Source organism: Monomorium pharaonis, chromosome 3, assembly GCF_013373865.1.
Source record: "Monomorium pharaonis isolate MP-MQ-018 chromosome 3, ASM1337386v2, whole genome shotgun sequence".
Lineage (NCBI taxonomy): Eukaryota > Metazoa > Arthropoda > Insecta > Hymenoptera > Formicidae > Monomorium > Monomorium pharaonis.
The window spans coordinates 17134565-17155435 of record NC_050469.1 but is presented as its reverse complement, the minus strand read 5'-3'; the positions used below and the strand labels follow the sequence as shown (position 1 = coordinate 17155435).

The following is a 20871-nucleotide window of genomic DNA, read 5'->3' as shown; positions in this document are numbered from 1 at the left end:
CTGATGGCCAAAAAGAATCGAAGAAGCGTGTCGCTGCTGCACTCCGTGGAGCGGCACATGGTCATCAGGGCTGCGAGGGCGTACCATAAGACCTCCCACGCGGCAGCGACGGCCCTGTCGGGCATGCCCCCCCCCCTCTCTGGATCTAGTCGCGAGGGCTCAGGCCCGAATATACAAGCGGACGCGACAGATCCGGGAGGAGGGTGGGACGGTGACGGACAGGATCCGTCGCCTACAGAGGCTCCAGGCCCGGCGGTCCCTAATCGAGGAGTGGCGCGCGCGCCTGAACAGTCCAGGTTGCGCGGGCCAGTGGACCGTTGGGGCTCTGGCCCCGGTGCTGGCGGATTTTCTAGACCGGGGCTGGGGCAGGGTGTCCTTCCGGATGGCACAGATTCATGTTCACCGGACACGGTTGTTTTGGTGATTTCCTGTGCCGAATCCGAAAGGACACGGCTCGCTGCCATCACTGCGCGAACGACGAGGAGGTGGACACCGCGCTCCACACGCTGGCCACGTGCCCGGCGTGGGAGCGCGAGCGCGGTGTCCTAAGGGCAAAATTAAGGCCCGGCGAGGACTTGTCCCTCGGTACGCTGGTACGAGCGATGCTGGGTGACGAGTCCACGTAGGAAGAGGCCTCCTTCTGCGAAACAGTAATGTCGCGGAAGGAGGAGGCCGAGAGGGTGAGGAGGCGAGAGGGAAGATCCTCGCGGATCCCCCCCTCCGAACATTGGCGAAGTCGGAGCAAGGGCTGCCCGCCCCTCTCGCCGGCATTGCGGTCGCCCGCCGGACTCGATGGGCGGGGACCGCGACCGGGCATTGATGCCCCCGCCCCCCCGGCCGCTGCCGCGGCGGCCCCGCTCGGGCCTCAGGCGGACCGCGGAGGCAACAGGGGAAGGAGGAGCAGTGGATGCGCCGGCCTCAAGTTGAGTACGAGGTCGGCGCGTAAACGGGAGGAAATGGCCTAGGGGGGGCGGGGGACGGGCCGATAGACACGGGCCTCCCTCTCCCCGGGCCGGGGAATTGAAACAACAAAACCCGCCCGCTGGGGGGGGAGGGGCCGACACAATGAGCACGAGGTTCCCCCCTCCTTTAAAAAACCAAGCCGCGGGCCGTTGGGGGGGGTCGAAGCCGCTCGAGGCGACGTCCGCCCCCGCCCTCGACTCCTCCCAACGTGAGAGATACCCGGGGGACGGGACGCAAGTTCCCCATCTCTCTCCTCCACACACCGTGGTCTAAGGGGAGAGAGAGCGGTAGTGGCCGGGAAAGACTAAAAACGACAGTCTCCCAGTCGACGGCCAATCCGAGCACAAAGGACCGGTTGGGTGAGCGGGGCTCTCCGGTACTCGGAGACGTTTGCCCCGCTTGCCCGACGCGACGCGCGTGCCCAAGGCGCGTCGGCGCGGGGGGGCCCACCGGCAGTTATGCTGAATAGCGATTCCCGGTGGATCCCCCAAATCGCGCCGTCAAGGCCATCCGAGGTGAGTTTAGGTAGGACGAGTATTGCACGCAATCGGGAAGGGTTCAGCCTCCCCGATCGCAAACCCGTGAATCCCACATAACCCCGTGAGTCATCGGTGGCGGGGGTATGCGTAAATGCATTCCCACCTCGTAAAAAAAAGGGTTAAGAAAAATTACGGGGAGAGCTCCACCCCTCCCCCGCCCACGCATTCTCTATACCATATAACTTCACGACTTTTTGTGCAAAACGTGATCTTTATAAACAGGTAGTTTTGGAAAATTACATGTAATTTATCAAACATCTTGTGTTTATAACTTTCTAATAAACAATGAGTGAGGCTAAAACCTTTTATACATTACTCAGGGTCGTGATCTTGACAACATATGACAACAAGATCAAGGTCATTGGGGCTGGGTTCCCTGTTCGGCATTTTTACCGAAAATCTATTAATTTATGTGTGCTTTGTAAAAATTAATGCGGTGATTTAGGGAGAGGGCGAAGCCCCTCTCTCGTCCACGCGTTCTCTGCATCACATGGGTTTGCGACTTTAAGTAAAGCAGAGATATCATGTTTATCGTATTTATAAAACTTTTTTTGTTAATAACTTTTTAAGAAACAATGACCGCCGATTAAGTTACAAGGAAAAGTTACGCAGGATCATGCCCTTGACAACATATGTCAAAGTCAAGATCATCCCCTAAACTAAATAATTACGGAAAAGAGATAGGTAGATTAAGAGCTAATCTAATAGATAGATAGAGATAGAAAGAGAGAAAGAGGGAGAGAGAGAAAGATTACAGTAGACAAGAAATTAGAAAAAGAAACAGCGAACAGAAAGAAGGAACCGAAAAAAGAGAGAAAGACAGTTTAAGAGAGAAGATATTATGAGAAATATCAAATAATAATAAAATAGGAAATAACCAGGGATCGGCAGAAAAATAATAATAAATTAATATTATTTGATTACTTAATTAATCATTAATCAAAGATGAAAATTATTTGATTACTTGATTAATCAGTAATCAGAGACGAAAATTATTTGATTATTTGATTAATCGATAATCAAAGAAAAAAATTATTTGATTATACGAATAATCAGTAATCAAATTTTTGATTACTTGATTAATCAGTAATCAAAGACGAAAATTATTTGATTATTTGATTAATCGATAATCAAAGACGAAAATTATTTGATTACTTGATTAATGGATAATCAAAGACAAAAATTATTTGATTACTTGATTAATCGATAATCAAAGACGAAAATTATTTGATTACTCGATTAATCAGTAATCAAATTTTTGATTACTTTATTAATCAGTAATCAGAGACAAAATTATTTGATTACTTGATTAATCGATAATCAAAGACAAAAATTATTTTATTATTTTGTTAATCAATAATTAGAGTAAAAGTTTTTGATTACTCGGTTAATCAATAATCAATATTGAAAGTCTTCGATTATTAGATTAACAAGTAATCAGAATAAAATAATTTTTATTATTTGATCAATTAGCATTCAGACCTAAAAATATAGCAATTATTTTATCGCTCAGTAATCAGGATCAAATGTGAAATATTGAATGAAATAATATCTTGATGAATGAAATAATATCAGCGTAAAGTAGCAATTACACATAGAAAAAAATTATATATTTAAAGAAATGTTTTTCTATTCAATTTACAATATAAATTCTCCGTTTTTTTTAAATAAACATATTGAATTTGAATGAAAAAGTTTCTGTTTATTATAAATAAATTATATTATTATTTTATAATATATTATTAATAAAAATATATTTAAGAAAATGTTCTTCTATTCAATTTACAATATAAATTCTCCGTTTTTTTTTAAATAAACATATTGAATTTGAATAATAAAGTCTCTGTTTATTAAACAATCCGCACAATAGTATTCGCCTTGTAAGCCGTGCACTCGGAATATCACAGTACACGGTGCATCATATTTTGCGAGTGAATCTGTTGCGCCCTTTTCATCTTCAACGTGTGCAGCAACTTCTTCTGCATGATGAAATAGCACGCATCTGTTTTTGTGAAGGTATTTTTATTTTTATATTCTAGTTTTTCTTTAATTTGGTGTTTTTATGACACAATAATTATTAATAAAATTCACGCAGAATTTCTCGCTTAATGTCGGCAAAATCCATTGTTCGCGACAACTATTTTAATGATAGATGAGGCCACTTTCACACCAAATGGCATATTTAATTCCCGCAATTACATATACTGGGCAGAAAAAAATCCACGTGCCATTTGACCTTGCGCTTTTCAATATCGTTGGTCGATAAATGTGTGGGCAGGAATATTTGCGGGCAGAGTGGTAAATATTTTTGAATTGAGAAATCTTTTCTGTCGCATTATTTCCCTAACGTTTCTGTTGGCAATTTTCAGATTGGTCCATATTTTTTGCCGACTCATCTCAATGAACAAACATATGCGGGATTTATAGAAAATGAATTATCAATTTTATTAGAAGATTCCTCTCCGCGAGCAACAAAATATGATATTTCAGCACGATGAAGCACCCGCGCATTTTTGTCGCGAAGTGCGAAATATTTTAGACAGGCGTTTTCCGGACAGGTGGATGGGTCGAGGTGGCCCAATTACTTGGCCGGCACAGTCACCAGATTTAAATATACTAGATTATTTTGTTTGGGGGCACATTAAAGCTCAGGTCGAAAACGTGCGTGATGGTACCGAAGCTGAGGTTCGCGAAGCGATTATAGCGGCCTTTAATACCATCACGCCGGACATGGTGCACCGTGCGACGCAACAGATTGTTCGAAGAGCCGAACTCTGCTTTAATGCACGAGGCAAGCACTTCGAACAATTATTAAACTAAAATAGCGAAAATGGATTAGGCCTACTGGGGAAACCACTAAAAAAAAGCGCGCCAAGCTATCTACCTCGGTGGTGGTGCGGAAACGATAGCGTTTCCTGGAAACATCCACAGGTATAGTTTTGTTTTTTGTCATACTTTGCGTTTTATCATACTTACAAATTCTACATTGACAAAGGATAACCGTGAATTTGCAATTGACAGTTTCTTCTTGTTAGTATATTATAGTATTTGTCGCATCAAATTCATTCGTCGTCTATCTTTTTTTTCATACAATGGTAAATTAACGAATCATCTATCACGATTGATTCTGTATACATTCTCTTTTCGTAAGTATTTTATTAGAAAATTACAAAATGCACGAAATATTTATCCATAATATAACACTCTTTGTAACACAATAAAAAAGTATTCATGCCTGATCTAACGACTTCGTGATAAATTATGCGATGCGATTTCTATTGTAATTATACTTGGAGATCAATGTCAACTATCATCAGTATGGTTAACAACAAAGCGTTTTCTTTCGTAATTATACGATAGAGAACTTAGAGTTTCTTTTATCGTTAACATATTATTTATTAATTACGATAGATTCTAACAGAACTATTAAACACGATGTCTCCTTAGATATTTTTTCATATTCTAATGATAAAATATACTTTCCTAACAGGAAACGAGAGAACGATAGACAATGATATCACTTTTGGAAATTCTTTCTTTTTGATTCAGAGAAGTAATGGATTACAAAAGAGAAATCAATTAGATTCTTGTATTTTTCTTGGTATCTATTCTGAATCAATCAGTAAAAATCTTTCATAATTAATAATGTAATTAAAGATAAAAAAAATTTCAAGTTTCCTATCGTTATGAAAGAAAAACTCTTCGTTGTATTAACAATACTTGATATTAAACATCGATCTCTAAGCATAATTATCGTAGAAGGCATAATCTATTGTGAAATTGTTACATCAAGGGATATTTTTCTATCGTGTTATGAACAAAGTAACATATTATATGGATATATTGCGCATTTTGTAATTTTCTAATTAAATATTTACGAAAAGAGAATGTATGAAGAATTATAGATGTTAATCGTCATAAACTTTCTTTAATTTAACATTTCATGAAAAAAAAAAACGATAAGAAATGATGAGTGAATTTGATGCGGCAAATATTATAATACACTTATAAAAGAAAATTATCACTTTAAGAATCAATCGTGAATTTATAGTAATTTTTTATTAATGTTTTGATCAAGGATTTAACAGTACGACACAATTCGATAAGAAACAAAGTTAGAATTGTATGATACTGTAAATAAGATATTTAAGAAAAAGAAAGAATCTTTCGTGAATGTACGAAAAAGTTTTATTAATTTACTTATTCACAATTACGATAGAAATTAGATTATTTGTAGATTCCATAAGTTTCTATCACTTTCGCTCTTTCGACTTTCTTAATCACAACAGTTTATTACGGTTTTAATTTGTCATATCTTTGCTAACTCCTAATTTGTCAAGTAATCGCGAATGTACGTAGCGGCCATCGCCGCGAGTGTAGGCGACGAGACGCGAGGGCGGCGAAGCACAGGCAGCGGCGCCGCTTCTCCTCCTTTCCCCCCGACGCCGGCAGCCAATGCTCGACACAGTGGGCCGCGCTACAGCTCGAGCGTCTCGGCTCTTCGCACGGCGCGCTCTCATTCGTAGAATTTGAAAAATTAATATCTTGATTATTGGTAGACCTAACCCAAGACAAGATTGGACTTTTATGTTCATCTCGATCCCCCGTCTATCTTTCTATTAGGGGATGGCTTTCGATTACATTACACCCTGTATATTCTTTTAATTTTGTTACTATTAATCTTGTTTTATTGCATAATCCTTTTTTGTATTTAAATTCCTTATTAACATTATTGTTGTATTTTTTTTATTTTTAGTCAATGTACTGGCATTCCTGAAAGTGTCAATGAATTTAAAATTTCACTCGGATAATTTCTTTGCTCCTCTGTATCATTACTAATAATTGTATCAATTGATGGGTATTCCTTTTCTTCTCCCTCCATTTTTCCAAGTATTTCATCATTTATTTTAAATGTTTCTTTATTTTTAGGACACAATATTGCTCGATTTAGATTTTTTTTTATCCTCGGAAATTTTTTCATTAAATATTTCATTTATTAATGATCCCTTTATTACAAAATCCTGTGGTATTTCAATTGTTTCAGGATCATTTCCTTCTGTATTTGTTATTCTTCCTTCTCCAAGATCGATTAACTAATCTGCAAATTCTTTTTTTTTCCAGTTCTCATATTTTGCTTTAGTTTTACTTCAGTATCGTAAGTAGACGTAAATCTTTCTTTATCTTTTATACTTACTGTATATATTCTTGATATTATTTTCTCTCCGCTATTTTTTCTCGGTTTCCACTTTGTTTCTTTTTTATCAAAGACATATTTATATGGTATATCTGTGTATCGCATCTTCCTTGCATTTTCATCTGTTTTATTTAGTTTGAACCATGCTGTTAGCGTTGTATCTCGACTGAGTTCTCTCTGAGCAGCTTGTTGCTCATTTCCCTCTTGAAAATACACCATTTGACATTTTGGTAAGTGTACTGCCAATCTTATTACTGTATGCGATCTCATATACATATCATATCCGTTTAGTCTCCACATGGCTTCTGGTATATTTATATATCTTGCATTTAAATATGAGTTCACTCCATCTATTGTAATTAACTTTGTTCCATCTCCTTTTTGAACTTCTATTGCTGCACAGTTAAAACTCTGATGAATATATTTATATATGTATTTTACACTTTTTATTGATGAACATATTTCCATATTAATATGTCGATCATATTTCATAATTAAATATGGTGAATATGACACCACCCAACGATTATCTACTTTTTTCCTTCTTACGTAGTATTTTTTTTCCTAAATTTCTACGTTGATACAATAGATATTCATTTACATTCGCTGTTGTTTCTTCACAAAAAATTTTTGGAAAATCTTTAGAACATTTGCCATCGTTCCCTGTGCATGGATATTTTATGTTTTGATCTCCATAAAGCCCATGAATCATATGTTTCAATACTTTTGCATTCAATTCGGGATATCTTTCCTCGTCTGGTATTTCTGCCCATACCATTTTATCAATTACTTCTTGTTGTCTCGGTTTATCATCTTCACTTAATATTCCAAGTAAATGCATATGTGGTAGTCCTCTTTTTTGAAATTCAATTACACCTGTATAAGCTATTATTTTTCCATAAATTTTTTGGTTAATTAGTTCTTTTATAATCTCTTTTATATCTAAATTAAATGTGCCTTATTTTCTAAGCGATCCATTAATCCGCAATAAATTTCTGCTCTTAATTTTGGTTGATTTAATTTAATATAATTTAGTCTATTTGCTTCTGTTTTCATATATGCATCAAGTATAAATGGACATCTCAATTTTCCTGCCTTTTGAAATTGACTAAATTCTTTTCTTGAAGCTAACAGGTGTGCATAATATTCCATTTGACTTTTCTTATATCCTGAATGTTTAGGATTACATGTTTTTAGGTTTTTATGCCATCCTTCATTTCTTTGTGGATATAATGAATAACTCATTGGATCACATCTTTTGTCTAATATTGATATTTGTTGTACCTCATTTGAATTTTTATTATATATCCGAATATCTCTTTCAAATGGTGGCTTTCCATTTTCATTTTGAAAAACTACTGCTATTTCATTTGCTTGTGGCGCATTGTATCTCCTTTGATCTTGTTTAGGATCTTTTCTAAATGACAACATTATATTTACCGTTTTTTTTCCTTTCGGATTTAAATCTTGTTCCACCTGACGCATCTTCTTGAATGTTCTAACTAATTCATCTCTTTCTTCCATTAAACTGGACAAATTCCTCATTAATTCTATATTACATTCTTTATTTGTTTTTATATTCATTCTGTGTTTCACTGCTTCTTCTACATCTAAAAAATAAAGCTGTGCATATCGCGGTATTTTTCCATCCTCTGGGCGCATTGCTGTAGATGTCAAATGATAATATTGCCCATGAATCTTCAAACAATATGCTGCATCGTTTACTACAACCATTGGTTTTTTATTTCCCGGTGCTCCCATTGAAGCCATTGCTAATGAATTGTTATATAAACATATATTTTCTAAAAAATTTTTAAACGTTTTATCTTTTCCGATGTATAACTTTTTGAAAAATTCTGGAAAGTTTATAGGCTTAATTTGTACCTTTCCCTTTTGACAACAATAAGTAAATTTTTCATCTTTGGGTTTTTCTTTCTCAAAGTTTAAAGATTTACAGAATTTACATTCTATATTCATTTGTCTTAATGTATGTACTGACACATTAATTTCCTCGTCGTTTGCAATCAGTGCTTTAAGATAATTTCTTTCTTTTTCTTTTTTTCTGTTTTCTGCTATTTTTAATGCATTTTTCTTTCGTCTATAATTTCTTTTTTCTTCAGTTTCTTTTGCTCTATTTTTCAAATTTCTCTCTGCATTTGCCCCAAGTCTTTTTATCCTTTCCTCGAAATTGTCATTTTTTCTCTTTTGAGCTTTTTTTGGCATCTCCTTTTTTTAATTTCTTTTTCGTTTTCATTTAGATTTCCTTTTGAATCATAATTTTTTTTAAGGGTTACCATTCGTTGTTTCATTTCTTCTATACTCTCGTTCTTACTTCCATCTCGTTTTCGTTTTTTAAATTGCCTGTCTTTTATTTCTCTATTGTTATTACTTTTTGCACACAAACTGGAATTTGCTTTCCTTTGTGCATCATTATCTTTATCTATAATTCTTTCCTCTTCAGTCTCCTCACCAATATTTTTATTCCTTTTTTCCCCTTCTTCCACGTTATTATAATTTTTTCCTTCGTTTTTTGATTTTTTCTTTGTTGTGTATTTCCCTCTGCTCCATATTCTTGTTCTTCAATTCCTTCGTTGTTCATCTTATTATCATTTTTCTTTTTTCTTCTAATCTTATTTTTTTGTTTGTTTTCTTTATTTCTTCTAAACTTTCTTTTTCACATTTTTCACGTACCAGCTTGCACTTTTTACTCTTCACTGTTAAAAAAGATGTGAAATTTACAATACATTTACGATACCACGGTAAATGAATTTTACAAACTGGGTATCTGAAATACAAATCCTTGCACTTATATAGCTAAATTCCTACACGATCATGAATTTTAATCACTAATATGAAATTTAATACACACATCATTGAATATTAAAAACCCGTTTAAGATTTTTTGGAATACGCAAAGTAATAATACATATTTTCGATTGAAAATGAAAACATTTGTATATGAATTTATTTGTTGCAAAAAAAACATTGAAAATACAATACGACTTTGGATTTTAATTGCGGCGAACTGAAAAATACGATACACTTGTAATTGAATATTATGATATGCGTAATCTTTCTTTACAACTATTGTTGCAAACAAACTTTTAAAATTGCAAAGCGCGAATGAAATCAAGAATTCATTTTTATTCAAATTTCTCCCTTTTTTTGTGGCATTTTTTATACTAAATAGTTTCACCCTTTTTTTAAATCCTTTCCTTTGTTTTTGCCTACCTAATATGTCTTTAATAAACTAATCTTTACTTTATCAATTCAAACTATTCTTAAATTTCACTTTACTTTAAACTGTTCCTTAAAAATTAGCCTTTTTACAAAAATCTATAATTACATGCAGTTTATTTTTCCTCAAACCGTTTTTTTTCTTTTTTCTTTTATTCTGTTTACTGACTAAATACTGATTAAATACTATTTAACATACAAACTAATCGTGAATTTTCTAATACAAACTATTCTTAAATTTAACTCTTCTTTAAACTCTTCCTTAAATATTATCCTTTTATAATTAACCATTAATAATTTGCTAAATATTTTTTTACTTTTTTTTTATAATTAGAAAATTTTTAAATTCTTTTTAATAATTTCTAACTTTTTCTAACTCTCTCAATTTTAAAATTAAATGACTTTTTTCAGCTATATTTAATAACTTCCGACTAAATATTACTTATCTTTTTTTCATCCAAAATGACTTTTTATCCTCTTTTCTTTTTTTAAATCCACTTCTATTTTCTTAATTGATTTTTCCTTTTATCAAAAACTTCACATTCTTAATCTTCTTCGTAGTAATTTTTGCATGTATCACAAACTTCTCTCTCCTAATCTTCGTGACATGTTTACATTCTTCATTTTCTTTTTAATAATAACTTTAATAATAATTTTCTTTTAAATTACTTAAAACACAGAGTGGGTTTCGTTTGCCTACGTCCTGATTGCCTACTGCTTCATTTGCACACACTGAAATAATCAAGGTGCAAAATACGAGTGAGGCCCGATTGCGCACATAAGCGATTGGACACAGTAGTATTTCCCGATTGGACACAGACCCGATTGGACACGGATCCGATTGCGCACCGACCCGATTGCACACGACCCGTTTGCACACAGACTCGATTGCACACCGACCCGAGTGCGCACCGACCCGATTGCACACGATACGATTCCGCACCGTAGAATAATGCAAAAACAACCTAGATAGCACAGAAAATTTAACATAAATTTTTATAAATATTTTAGGAATTTATTTTTAAACAACATTTTTTAAAAGTTACATAATTGTTTTTCATAAATTATTTAAAAATAATACAAAAATTATTATTAACAATATATAAAATACATTTTTAAAATGTACTGAAAAACATTTATGGTATATAAACTCGAAATATTTTTTATATTTTTAGATTATAATAGCATAAACATTTATTTTTAATATTTTCATAAATATTTATCATAATTTTTTTATACTTGGCGAACTCAGACATAAAAATATGTACAAAATATTTATTATATTTTGACACAAAGACGGTTAGTCGCCACTCAAAACGCCTAGCGACCATGCAACCAACACGCACTGTAAGCAACAGGCTAGTGCCTAGCCACCGCGCAACCCGACTAACGCTGTAAGCATAGCGGTAATGGAAAGAAGAAGTGCGCGCGGATACTACCGGAGGCTACGTTATCTCAGGAGTAAAATGACGACTTCTAGGCAATATAAGGAGCGCGAGAAGACGGACAGATCACTCTTTGCGTTACTCGCACCCGAATCTTCTTTTTACGTACGAAGACATTAAACGGTCTCTCGTATATTATAATAACGAGCACGCTGACAGCCAAGGAGCCGCCGCGGAACCCCGCAACCGCGATAGTCTCACCACCACAAAACGGACCAGGCCTCCGAGAGTACTATTGGCCGCTGACGAACCGCGGATTTGGCGCTATACATCGCCCAGGTACCTACTACCGGACCTTTTGGAGACGCTAGCGAAGGAGACTCGCTACTCGAAGTATACAGACCGAGGAGGACACTACGCGGGAGACCCGGGCGACGCAGACCGTCGCACGGCCAGTAACCACGGTACCCAGCACGAAGGCAGCTCAGTCAACGGTACGGATCAATCCGGGAGACCAACGGAAAGCGACCAATCCCGCGACGAGCCTACAGGACGTCTAAGCAGGGAGAAGCGAGCCGCCAAGAAGAAAGAAAGACACTCTTCCAAGAAGAGGAAAACAACAGACACTCAGGTTCCGGAAAACATCCACGCTATTCCTGACGAGAACAACCACTTAGGCGGAATACGGGTGACGAAGGCTCACCCGCCAACAGCGTAGAAACCGCGCCAGGCTTAAGGCCACACACAAACGGCCCTTGTCAGGGCCAATAAAATAACACAAACATAAAAACTCTGTACAGTGTACATAAAGAATAAACTATCTATTTAAGGAAAACCAGCGTACTTCTCTTTGAACTGACCATATTCCTCTGCGCACGACTTAGCCGCGAGCGAACAACACGCCCACAATAATATTTTTCTTTCTTATACATATGTTATAGTCGCAAACCATGTGGTGAAGAAAATGCTTTGTGCACACACACACACACACACACACACACACACACACACACACACACACACACACACCAGGGGGGGGGAGGTACAAGGGGAGATTTGCCTCCCTCCCGCACCCACCCGTCCAAGTCGCTAACCCATGTACTATCTGCAATACGGAATCGTATTGTGTGCAATCGGGTCCGTGTACAAACGGGCCCGTGTACAATCGGGTCCGTGTTCAAACGGGTCGTGTACAATCGGGTCGGTGCGCAATTGGATCCGTGTGCAAACGGGTCGGTGCGCAATTGGGTCCGTGTGCAATCGGATCGGTGTGCAATCGGGTCGGTGTGCAATCGGGTCCGCGTGCAATCGGGTCCGCGTCCAATCGGGTCCGTGTCCAATCGAGTCCGTGTCCAATCGGAAAATACTACTGTGTCCAATCGCTTATCCAATGCGCAATCGGGACAGTACCGCAAAATACACGTTGTACACATGACACTATTGCACATGTGCACATTGCACACGTGATATAATTACGCGAATACATATTGCACACGTGACGCTTTTGCACACGTGCATATTACACACGCTATATTATTACGCTCATACACGTTGCACACGTTACGCTATTGCACTCGTGCACATTGCACACGTTATATTATTACTCTCATACACATTGCACACGTGATGCTATTGCACACGTGCACATTGCACACGTTATATTATTACGCTTATACACAATGCACGCGTGACGCTTTTGCACACGTGCACATTGCACACGTGATATAATTACGCACATACATATTACACACGTGACGCTTTTGTACACGTGCACATTGCACACGTTATATTATTACGCTTATACACATTGCACGCGTGACGCTTTTGCACACGTGCACATTGCACACATGATATAATTACGCGCAAACACATTGCACACGTGATATAATTACGCGCATACACATTGCACACGCTATAGTATTACGTTCATACACATTGCACACGTTACACTATTGCACTCGTGCACATTGCACACGTTATATTATTACTCTCATATACATTGCACACGTGATGCTATTGCACACGTGCACATTGCACACGCTATATTATTACGCTTATACACATTGCACGCGTAACGCTTTTGCACACGTACACATTGTACACGTGATATAATTACGCGCAAACACATTGCATACCTGACGCTATTGCACACGTGCACATTGCACACGTGATATAATTACGCGCATACACATTGCACACGTGACATTATTGCGCACATACACATTGCACACATGATAATTATCACATGGATTTGTGACTTTCCATGCACCCCTACCAACGGGGTGGGTGCGGCAGGGGGGCGAAGCCCTCCCCTTGACCCCCCCCCGTGTGTGTGTGTGTGTGTGTGTGTGTGTGTGTGTGTGTGTGTGTGTGTGTGTGTGTGTGTGTGTGTGTGTGTGCGCGTCCACGCTTCGTACTGTTCCACATAGGTTGTGCAATAGCGTCACGTGTGCAATGTGTTTGCGCGTAATTATATCACGTGTGCAATAGCGTTACTTGTGCAATGTGTATAAGCGTAATAATATAACGTGTACAATGTGCACGTGTGCAATAGCGTTACTTGTGCAATGTGTATAAGCGTAATAATATAACGTGTACAATGTGCACGTGTGCAATATCGTCACGTGTGCAATATGTATGAGCGTAATAATATAACGTGTGCAATGTGCACGTGTGCAATAGCGTCATGTGTGCTATGTGTATGAGCGTAATAATATAACGTGTGCAATGTGTATTTTGTATCTTGATTATTTTCGTGTGTGCAAACGAAGCAGTAGGCAATCGGGACGTGGGCAATCGGGAATGTCTGCAATCGGAAATTTCTGCATAATTTGTGTACAAACGAAACAGTAGGCAATCGGGAAGGTAGGCAAACGGAACCCTCTCTTTTTTTTTATTATAAATCTAAAGTTTCATATAATTATTCTCTTTTTTTTCTTTCTTTAATCTCTTTAATTGCATTTCAATTTTTAATCTTTAATTTTTTAGAATCTTCGCACCTTTATTTTGATTACCCAAATTATTTTATATATTTTATATATTTACAATTGGCTCTTTTTTAGTAAATTCATTGGAATAAATTTTGATAACCAACTTTGTTCAATATTTTTACTATTAATTTTTTTTAAATTAAAAACTTAGTTTTGCACCCCCAAAAAAGTAATATGCAAACGTTCGAAAGAATTAAATATTATTAATTTAAATGCAATTAAACACTTTCCAAAAAGGAAAGAAGAAAGATTCATTTTATAAAATTTTAGATTTCTAATTTAAAAATAGGTTTACGTTTAAATTTTAATATAAAATATTTATTTAAAATTTTTTAGTAAATTATTATAATTAATAGTTTTGGTTTTATTTGTTTTTAAATCTTTTTTTAAACTTTTTTTTTATAGCTTTTTATGATAATTATTTTGAAATTTTATTCTAATCTTCCTTTTTTTTTAAATAGAAACATGTTCATTATTTAAAATTTTTTTACCAAAAAATGCATTAATTTTATCCAACCCTTTTTTTAAATGGAATTTTTCTTTCTTTTTTATAGGTTAAATAATAATCTAACTGTTTTCAAAGTTTTGGGGAAGTTTCTTCCTTTTATTTAATATAAAATAGTTTTTATAAAAATTTTCAATGCAAAATTTTTGTCAGGTTTTTTTTAATTTATAATAAAAGATTTTTTAAACTTGTAATAGCGTAACATAATTAGTAAATTAATTAATATATATATATTTTTTTAATAGATTTTTTGGACTTTAAGTTGAAAGTTAGCACCTTTTTTGTAAATAAATCTAAAGTTTATTATAATGAATCTCTTGAGAGGTGAAACAGGGAGCTCCGGAGTGAATAGTGTGGTGAGGGTGTAATGTGAAAGAGAGGAGAGAAAGAAGTGGACGATTGGGAAGAGAAGACCGGGACATAGACGGGCAATTGGAGGGAAGTAAATGGAGGATGGAGGTGAGAAGATATTAGGATGGAGAAGTCGGGGCAGACATCGGAGTAACGAGAGACGAAAGCCGGGAAGATGGAGGCAGGTACGAGAAGAAGAGGTCAGAGAGAGGGCGCTGGAGAGATGCGACGCAGAGAAGAGTTTCGAAGGAGAGGAGTGAAGGAAGGAAGGAGGGCAGATGGCGGTGCGCTCGGAGTGAGGCAGCGCGAGCGCGAGCGCGAAGAGAGAAGAGGAGTGTCAATCTGGTGGAAGGAAGGGATTGGCAGTGTGGGGCTAGAGTTAAGTTGGCAAGAGTGCCAGGGCGGGATGGTAGCGTGTTTGGGAACGCGGGTTTCCGTACACGTGGTCCATCGAGGGCACATGTCGACAGAGCGATTCTGACACAGGAGGAGAAAGATTGTGCAGAAAGAGATAAAGTGAAAGTGTGCAGGGAGAGAGAGTGCCGGACTCAGAGGAGAGAATAGGCGGGGAGAGGAGAGAAGCAAGGGAGGAAGAGAGAATGGAGGAGCTGGGCAGAGAATTGAGGAATTTGAAGTGGGAAATGACAAGGAGACTGAGGGAAGTCGGAGAGAGACTGAGAGGATTGGAAGAGAGGTTAGAGGCGTTGGAAGGAGAAGGCATGAGAAGGGAAGAAGAGGTAGCAGGTGAGAGGGAAGAGCTGAGGAGTATGAGGGAAGAGAGAGGAAGAGGCAGCAGAGAAGAGGAAGCGCAGAGGGACGACGACGAGGAGGGAGAGATGGAGAAGAGGAGGATCGGACGGGACGACGGGAGAGAAGGAAGAAGTGGGAAAAGGGAACAGGTGGTTGGAGAGAAGAGGGAGGAGAGGATGGGGGAAGGCGAGAACAAGAGGAGAAGAGAACGGAGGGAAGAGGAGAAGAAGGGGCGGAAGGACGGAGTCGAGGAGAGCTGGTGGCAGGAGACGAGAGGAGAGGAGGAGAAGGAGAGGAGAGGGGGCGAGGAGAGAGACGAGGATGAAGGAAGAGGACAAGAGAGGAGCAGAACGAAGGAGGGACAGACAGGAGGAACTGGCAAGGAGGAGAGGAAGGGAGCAGAGAGAGAGGAGAAGGAAGATGGGGAGAGAGATGGGAAGGGGATAGAGGCATGGAAAAGGGTGGAAAGGGAAATGGAGAGGAGGATGAGGGAGAGGGCGGAGAGAGAAGGGTGGGAAAGAGTAAGGGAGGCGGAAAGGGAGAGAAGAGTAAGGGAGGTGAGAAGAAGAAACATAGTGTGGAGGGGTGTGGAGGGGGAGGGGGCGATAGAAAGAAAGGCGATAATAGAGGGGATTATGAAGAGAGAAGCGGGAAGGAAAGTAGATTTAGGGGTAGTATCAGAAAGAGTGGGGGAAAGGGGGACGATAGTGGTGATAACGGAGGTGGTGAGAGAGGAGGATAGAGACTGGTTGTTAGAGAGGAGGGCGGAGATAAGGAGTCGCTGGGATGTAAGGTTAGACGAGGATTTATCGATGGAGGAGAGGAAAATCAGATGGAGGATGTTAGAAAGGGCAAAAGAGGAGAGAAATAAGGGAAAGAAAGTATATGTGGGGAATAGAAGCATGTGGGTGGACGGGAGAGAATGGGTGTGGAATAAGAGGAAAGAAGAGTGGGAAATAGGCGAGGGGGAAGGAAAGGAGGAAGGGAATTAAAGGGGAGAGGAGCTGGTGGAGTTAATTGAAATCTTATGTTTTTTGTTTTATGTTACTAGGAGGTGACAGAGGAGAAATGGAAAGAGACGTGGAAGGGGAAGAGAGTGGTGAGAAAGAGACAGGAGAAGCAGGAGGGAAGGAGAGAATGAGAAAGCAAGAAGAAATGAGGAAGGTGAAGCAAAGAGAGCAGAGGAGGCAGATGAGGAGAAGGAGGAGGAGAGGTCCCAGAAGGAGAAAAGGAGGGAGAGGACGGAAGAGAGCTGAAGAGAACAAGTGGAGAGGAAAGGGGAAGAGAGAAGGATTGAATGGAGGAAGAGGAGAAGGGGGGTGGGGGGTAGGGGGTGAGGGGTGGGCGAGAGGGGTGGGGGGTAACAGAATGTAAAGGTCGCTTATGGCCAGGTCGGTTTGGGAGTAGAGGGGCTGTGTATGTGAACGGTTCGGGAACGCTCCGTGAAAAAAGCGCCTTGTATACCCCGTAATTGGGACGCAATAAAGTCTATTCTATTCTATTAATTATAATGAATCTCTTTTTTTTTTAATAAATCGATCATTTTTAATGTTGATAGTTTCATATTTTCCACTCTTTTTGAATAAGGCTTCAAAAAGATTATTCATGTCAATTTCATCGAAAATTAATTTTACGTGACTCTTAACAGAATGATAATTTTTTTTAATTTGTATTTTAATTTTCCAAATTTTTTTGAAATAGAAAGATGTTCATTACTTTAAATCTTTTTACAATTAAATGCATTAATTTAATACAATCCTTTTTTTTTTAAACTTCTCACTTTCTTTTTTAGAGGTTAAATAATAATTTACGTTTTCTCTTTTCAAAATATTGGAGAAATTTCTTCCTTTTTTTTATCAAAAGAGGTTTTAAACTAATTATTTAAGCAAAATTAAATAAGGTTTATTAAAAAAAAGAAATGTTTTTTAAATTCCATTAGCGTAAAATAATTACATAGTTTATTAGTTTATTTTTGGTTTATTTTTATTAATTACAATTATTTTAGAGATTCTAAAAAAGATATATTGGAATGCATAACTTTCTTTTTATTTTTTAATATAAAAAATGAAAAACTTTTTTAAAATATTGTTGCGAGTGTTCTCGTGCATGTTGTGAGCGCGAGTTTTAGTCTGCGCTCCGGAAAAATCAATAGTATCGATTACCTCGGTCAGCTGAGCTTAGCGTAAACAGCGTCGCCGAGGAGTTGTAAACAAATGAATGGTTGTTGTTTTAGAGACGTCGTCTCGTGCGGACGTACTCTGAATATTTGTAAACGTTCGCAGTTTTAATAAAGTTCCTTGTTCGCCAAAAGCGTGTTCTTATTCTGCCGCGCTCGCGTGTGGAAGTGGTGTCGCGGAAGCGTTCAAGCGCAACAATATTAATCAATGTTTGTTAACCTTTTATTATAAATTAAAAAAAACCTCACTTAAATTTGCTTAGGTTTTTTTTTAAACTTTTTTTAAATAAAATTATAGGAAGAAATTTCTTCATAATTTTGCAATCTGTTATTTTAGATTATTATTTAACCTATAAAAACGAAAGTGAAATGTTCTTTGTTAAAAAAATAATTCTATTAAATTAATTCATTTCTTTTTTAAAGTTTTTTAGTTTTGAATATCTTTCTATTTCCTTAGATAAATTGAAAATTTTAATTTATTTTCCAAATAATTATCAATTTTCGAAACAGAACTATATTCCTTTTTTTTAAAAAGCTAAAATTAAAGTTTTAATACATATTTTTTTTAAATTATTACTATATTTATTTATTATACTATTTTTTTAAATAAATATTTTAGAATTAAACTTAAAAGTATGCACCTTTTTTTATTATAAATCTAAAGTTTTATGTAATTTTTCTTTTTTTTCTTTTTTTAATCTCTTTAATTGCATTTCAATTTTTCATCTTTAATTTCTTAGAATCTTCGCACCTTTATTTTGATTACCCAAATTATTTTATATATTTGCAATTGGCTTTTTTAGTAAATTCATTGGAATAAATTTCGATAACCAACTTGTTTAATATTTTTACTATTAATTTTTTTTTAAATTAAAAACTTAGTTTTACGATCCCCAAAAAAATAATATGCAAATGTGCAAAAGAATTAAATATTATTAATTTAAATGCAATTAAACACTTTCCAAAAAGGAAAAAAAAGAGATTCATTTTTTAAAACTTTATATTTTTAATTAAAAAATGTGTGCTTACGTTTAAGTTTTAATCTAAAATTTTTATTAAAAAATATTATGTAATATATAATAAATAGATTTGGTTTTATTTGTTTCAAAATCCTTTTTTAAACCTTTTTTATAGTTTTTTATGATAATTATTTTGAATTTGAATTCTAATTTTCCTTTTTTTTGAAATAGAAAGATGTTCAAAATTTTTTTTCCCAAAAATGCATTAATTTTAGCCAACCTTTTTTTATAAAATTTTTTTCTTTTTTTTTATAGCTTAAATAATAATCTAACTGTTTTCTTTGTTTTGACGAATTTTTTTTTTGTATATAAAATTGTTTTTTAAAAAATTTTTAAAGAAAAATTTAAATCTTATTCGAAAATTGTTTTTACGAGAATTCTTTACAAAATGATAATTATTTTCTGTTTGTATTTTAATTTTCCAATTTTTTTTTTAATAGAAAGAAGGGGATCTGGGAGTGACAGAGTTACCGACATTTTTTGGGGAACTTGGATTTTCGAATTGGAGTAACAGAATGCAAAATCCTTTTACAGGATTAAAGTACGCACAAAAATGAAGGGATGTACGATTTGTTTTGATAAATATAAAAAAATTGTTATTAATTAGTCACCTAACGACAATATTTGCTTCATACAAAAAATCTATAGTTTATATGTATAAAATAATCACGTCGCCCCCTAAAAAAAACTCTCAGGAATAATATCGTGCAATTAAAAATAAGATTAGAATCCTAGAAAAAAAAATTCGCATTCCGCAAATTGGAAAATAAAAAAACAAAAATTTGGGTTATGTACACGTAAAAAATCGATAAGTAGAGCAATATGAGAAACAATTTTTTCGTTTTCAATATAAAATTCAATTTATAAATTAATATTAATATGTGTACTTTAATTCTGGAAAAGGATTTCTAAATCTATACCAGAAATACATATGAAATCTCATTAATGATGTGCACGAATGACTCTACATTATCGACCTCGATCAAATTTCAAAGGCACTCCTCCCAATGAACACAGTAATATAGCAGCAGTGTAACAGCAATGTAACCGAATATAACAGGTTACGTTACTCTGAAATTACACGTAACTTACATGTAAGTTACAATTTCCGACTCAGCAATATAACATGTTATAATTACATGTTATATAACCGTTACACAACAGTTACAAAGAAAAATAAAATAAAATAAAAATTTAATTTTTTAAAAATTATTTTTATCAACAGCACATATTACATTTAGAATAAATTTTTATTAATTAATTAAATTTAAATTGTGTAATTTTTTATTTTATTCTTACTTGTCGCTGCTAGGTTTGAACCCGGGACCTTAGGATGATGAACCTTGTACTCTACCTGCTACGCCAATTTGACTCATCGATATGGGTACTTGTTATTGTCTACATATACCTATATGTTATAAACTGACGCAACTACACTCACTCGCAAAAAAGCGGTACACCTAAAATTTGTCAAAAAATCACTAAACTTCCAATGACGATAACTACGCGAGTAATAAAGATAGAAAGGTTTCTAAAAAAAGAAATAAAAGCTTCAAATGTCTACTTTAAGAATTGATTTAGTAAAATTTTGCGTAATAATTTTTTTCAAAATGGCGTATGACAAAGCGAGAGCATGCGAAATTGAAAAATGTTGGTCCGAGTTTGCGACGATCCATGGCGTGAGGCAAGTATCGCAACTTACTGGGATACATACTAATGGGATAAAAAGCATGCGATAGTACAGAGTTTTTCCTTCAAAATG

At 36.2% G+C, this 20871-nt stretch overlaps 2 protein-coding genes across 7 annotated transcripts in view; one reads left to right on the top strand and one right to left on the bottom strand.

The window, feature by feature from the left end:
• The window catches only part of LOC105832211 (calcium-binding mitochondrial carrier protein Aralar1), a 261123-nt gene that overhangs the window by 222828 nt on the left and 17424 nt on the right, over nucleotides 1-20871 (bottom strand). The window lies entirely within an intron of this gene.
• LOC118644771 (vicilin-like seed storage protein At2g18540) lies at nucleotides 15733-17039 on the top strand. Of its 2 annotated transcripts, none has more exons than XM_036284227.1 (2): nucleotides 15733-16257; nucleotides 16916-17039. In XM_036284227.1, the coding sequence occupies exons 1-2, from the start codon at nucleotides 15764-15766 to the stop codon at nucleotides 16929-16931; spliced, it is 510 nt and encodes a 169-aa protein (XP_036140120.1). In that variant the 5' UTR covers nucleotides 15733-15763; the 3' UTR covers nucleotides 16932-17039. The 2 variants fall into 2 exon arrangements, with proteins under 2 accessions (XP_036140120.1, XP_036140118.1); XM_036284225.1 differs by having other exon boundaries at nucleotides 15733-16324.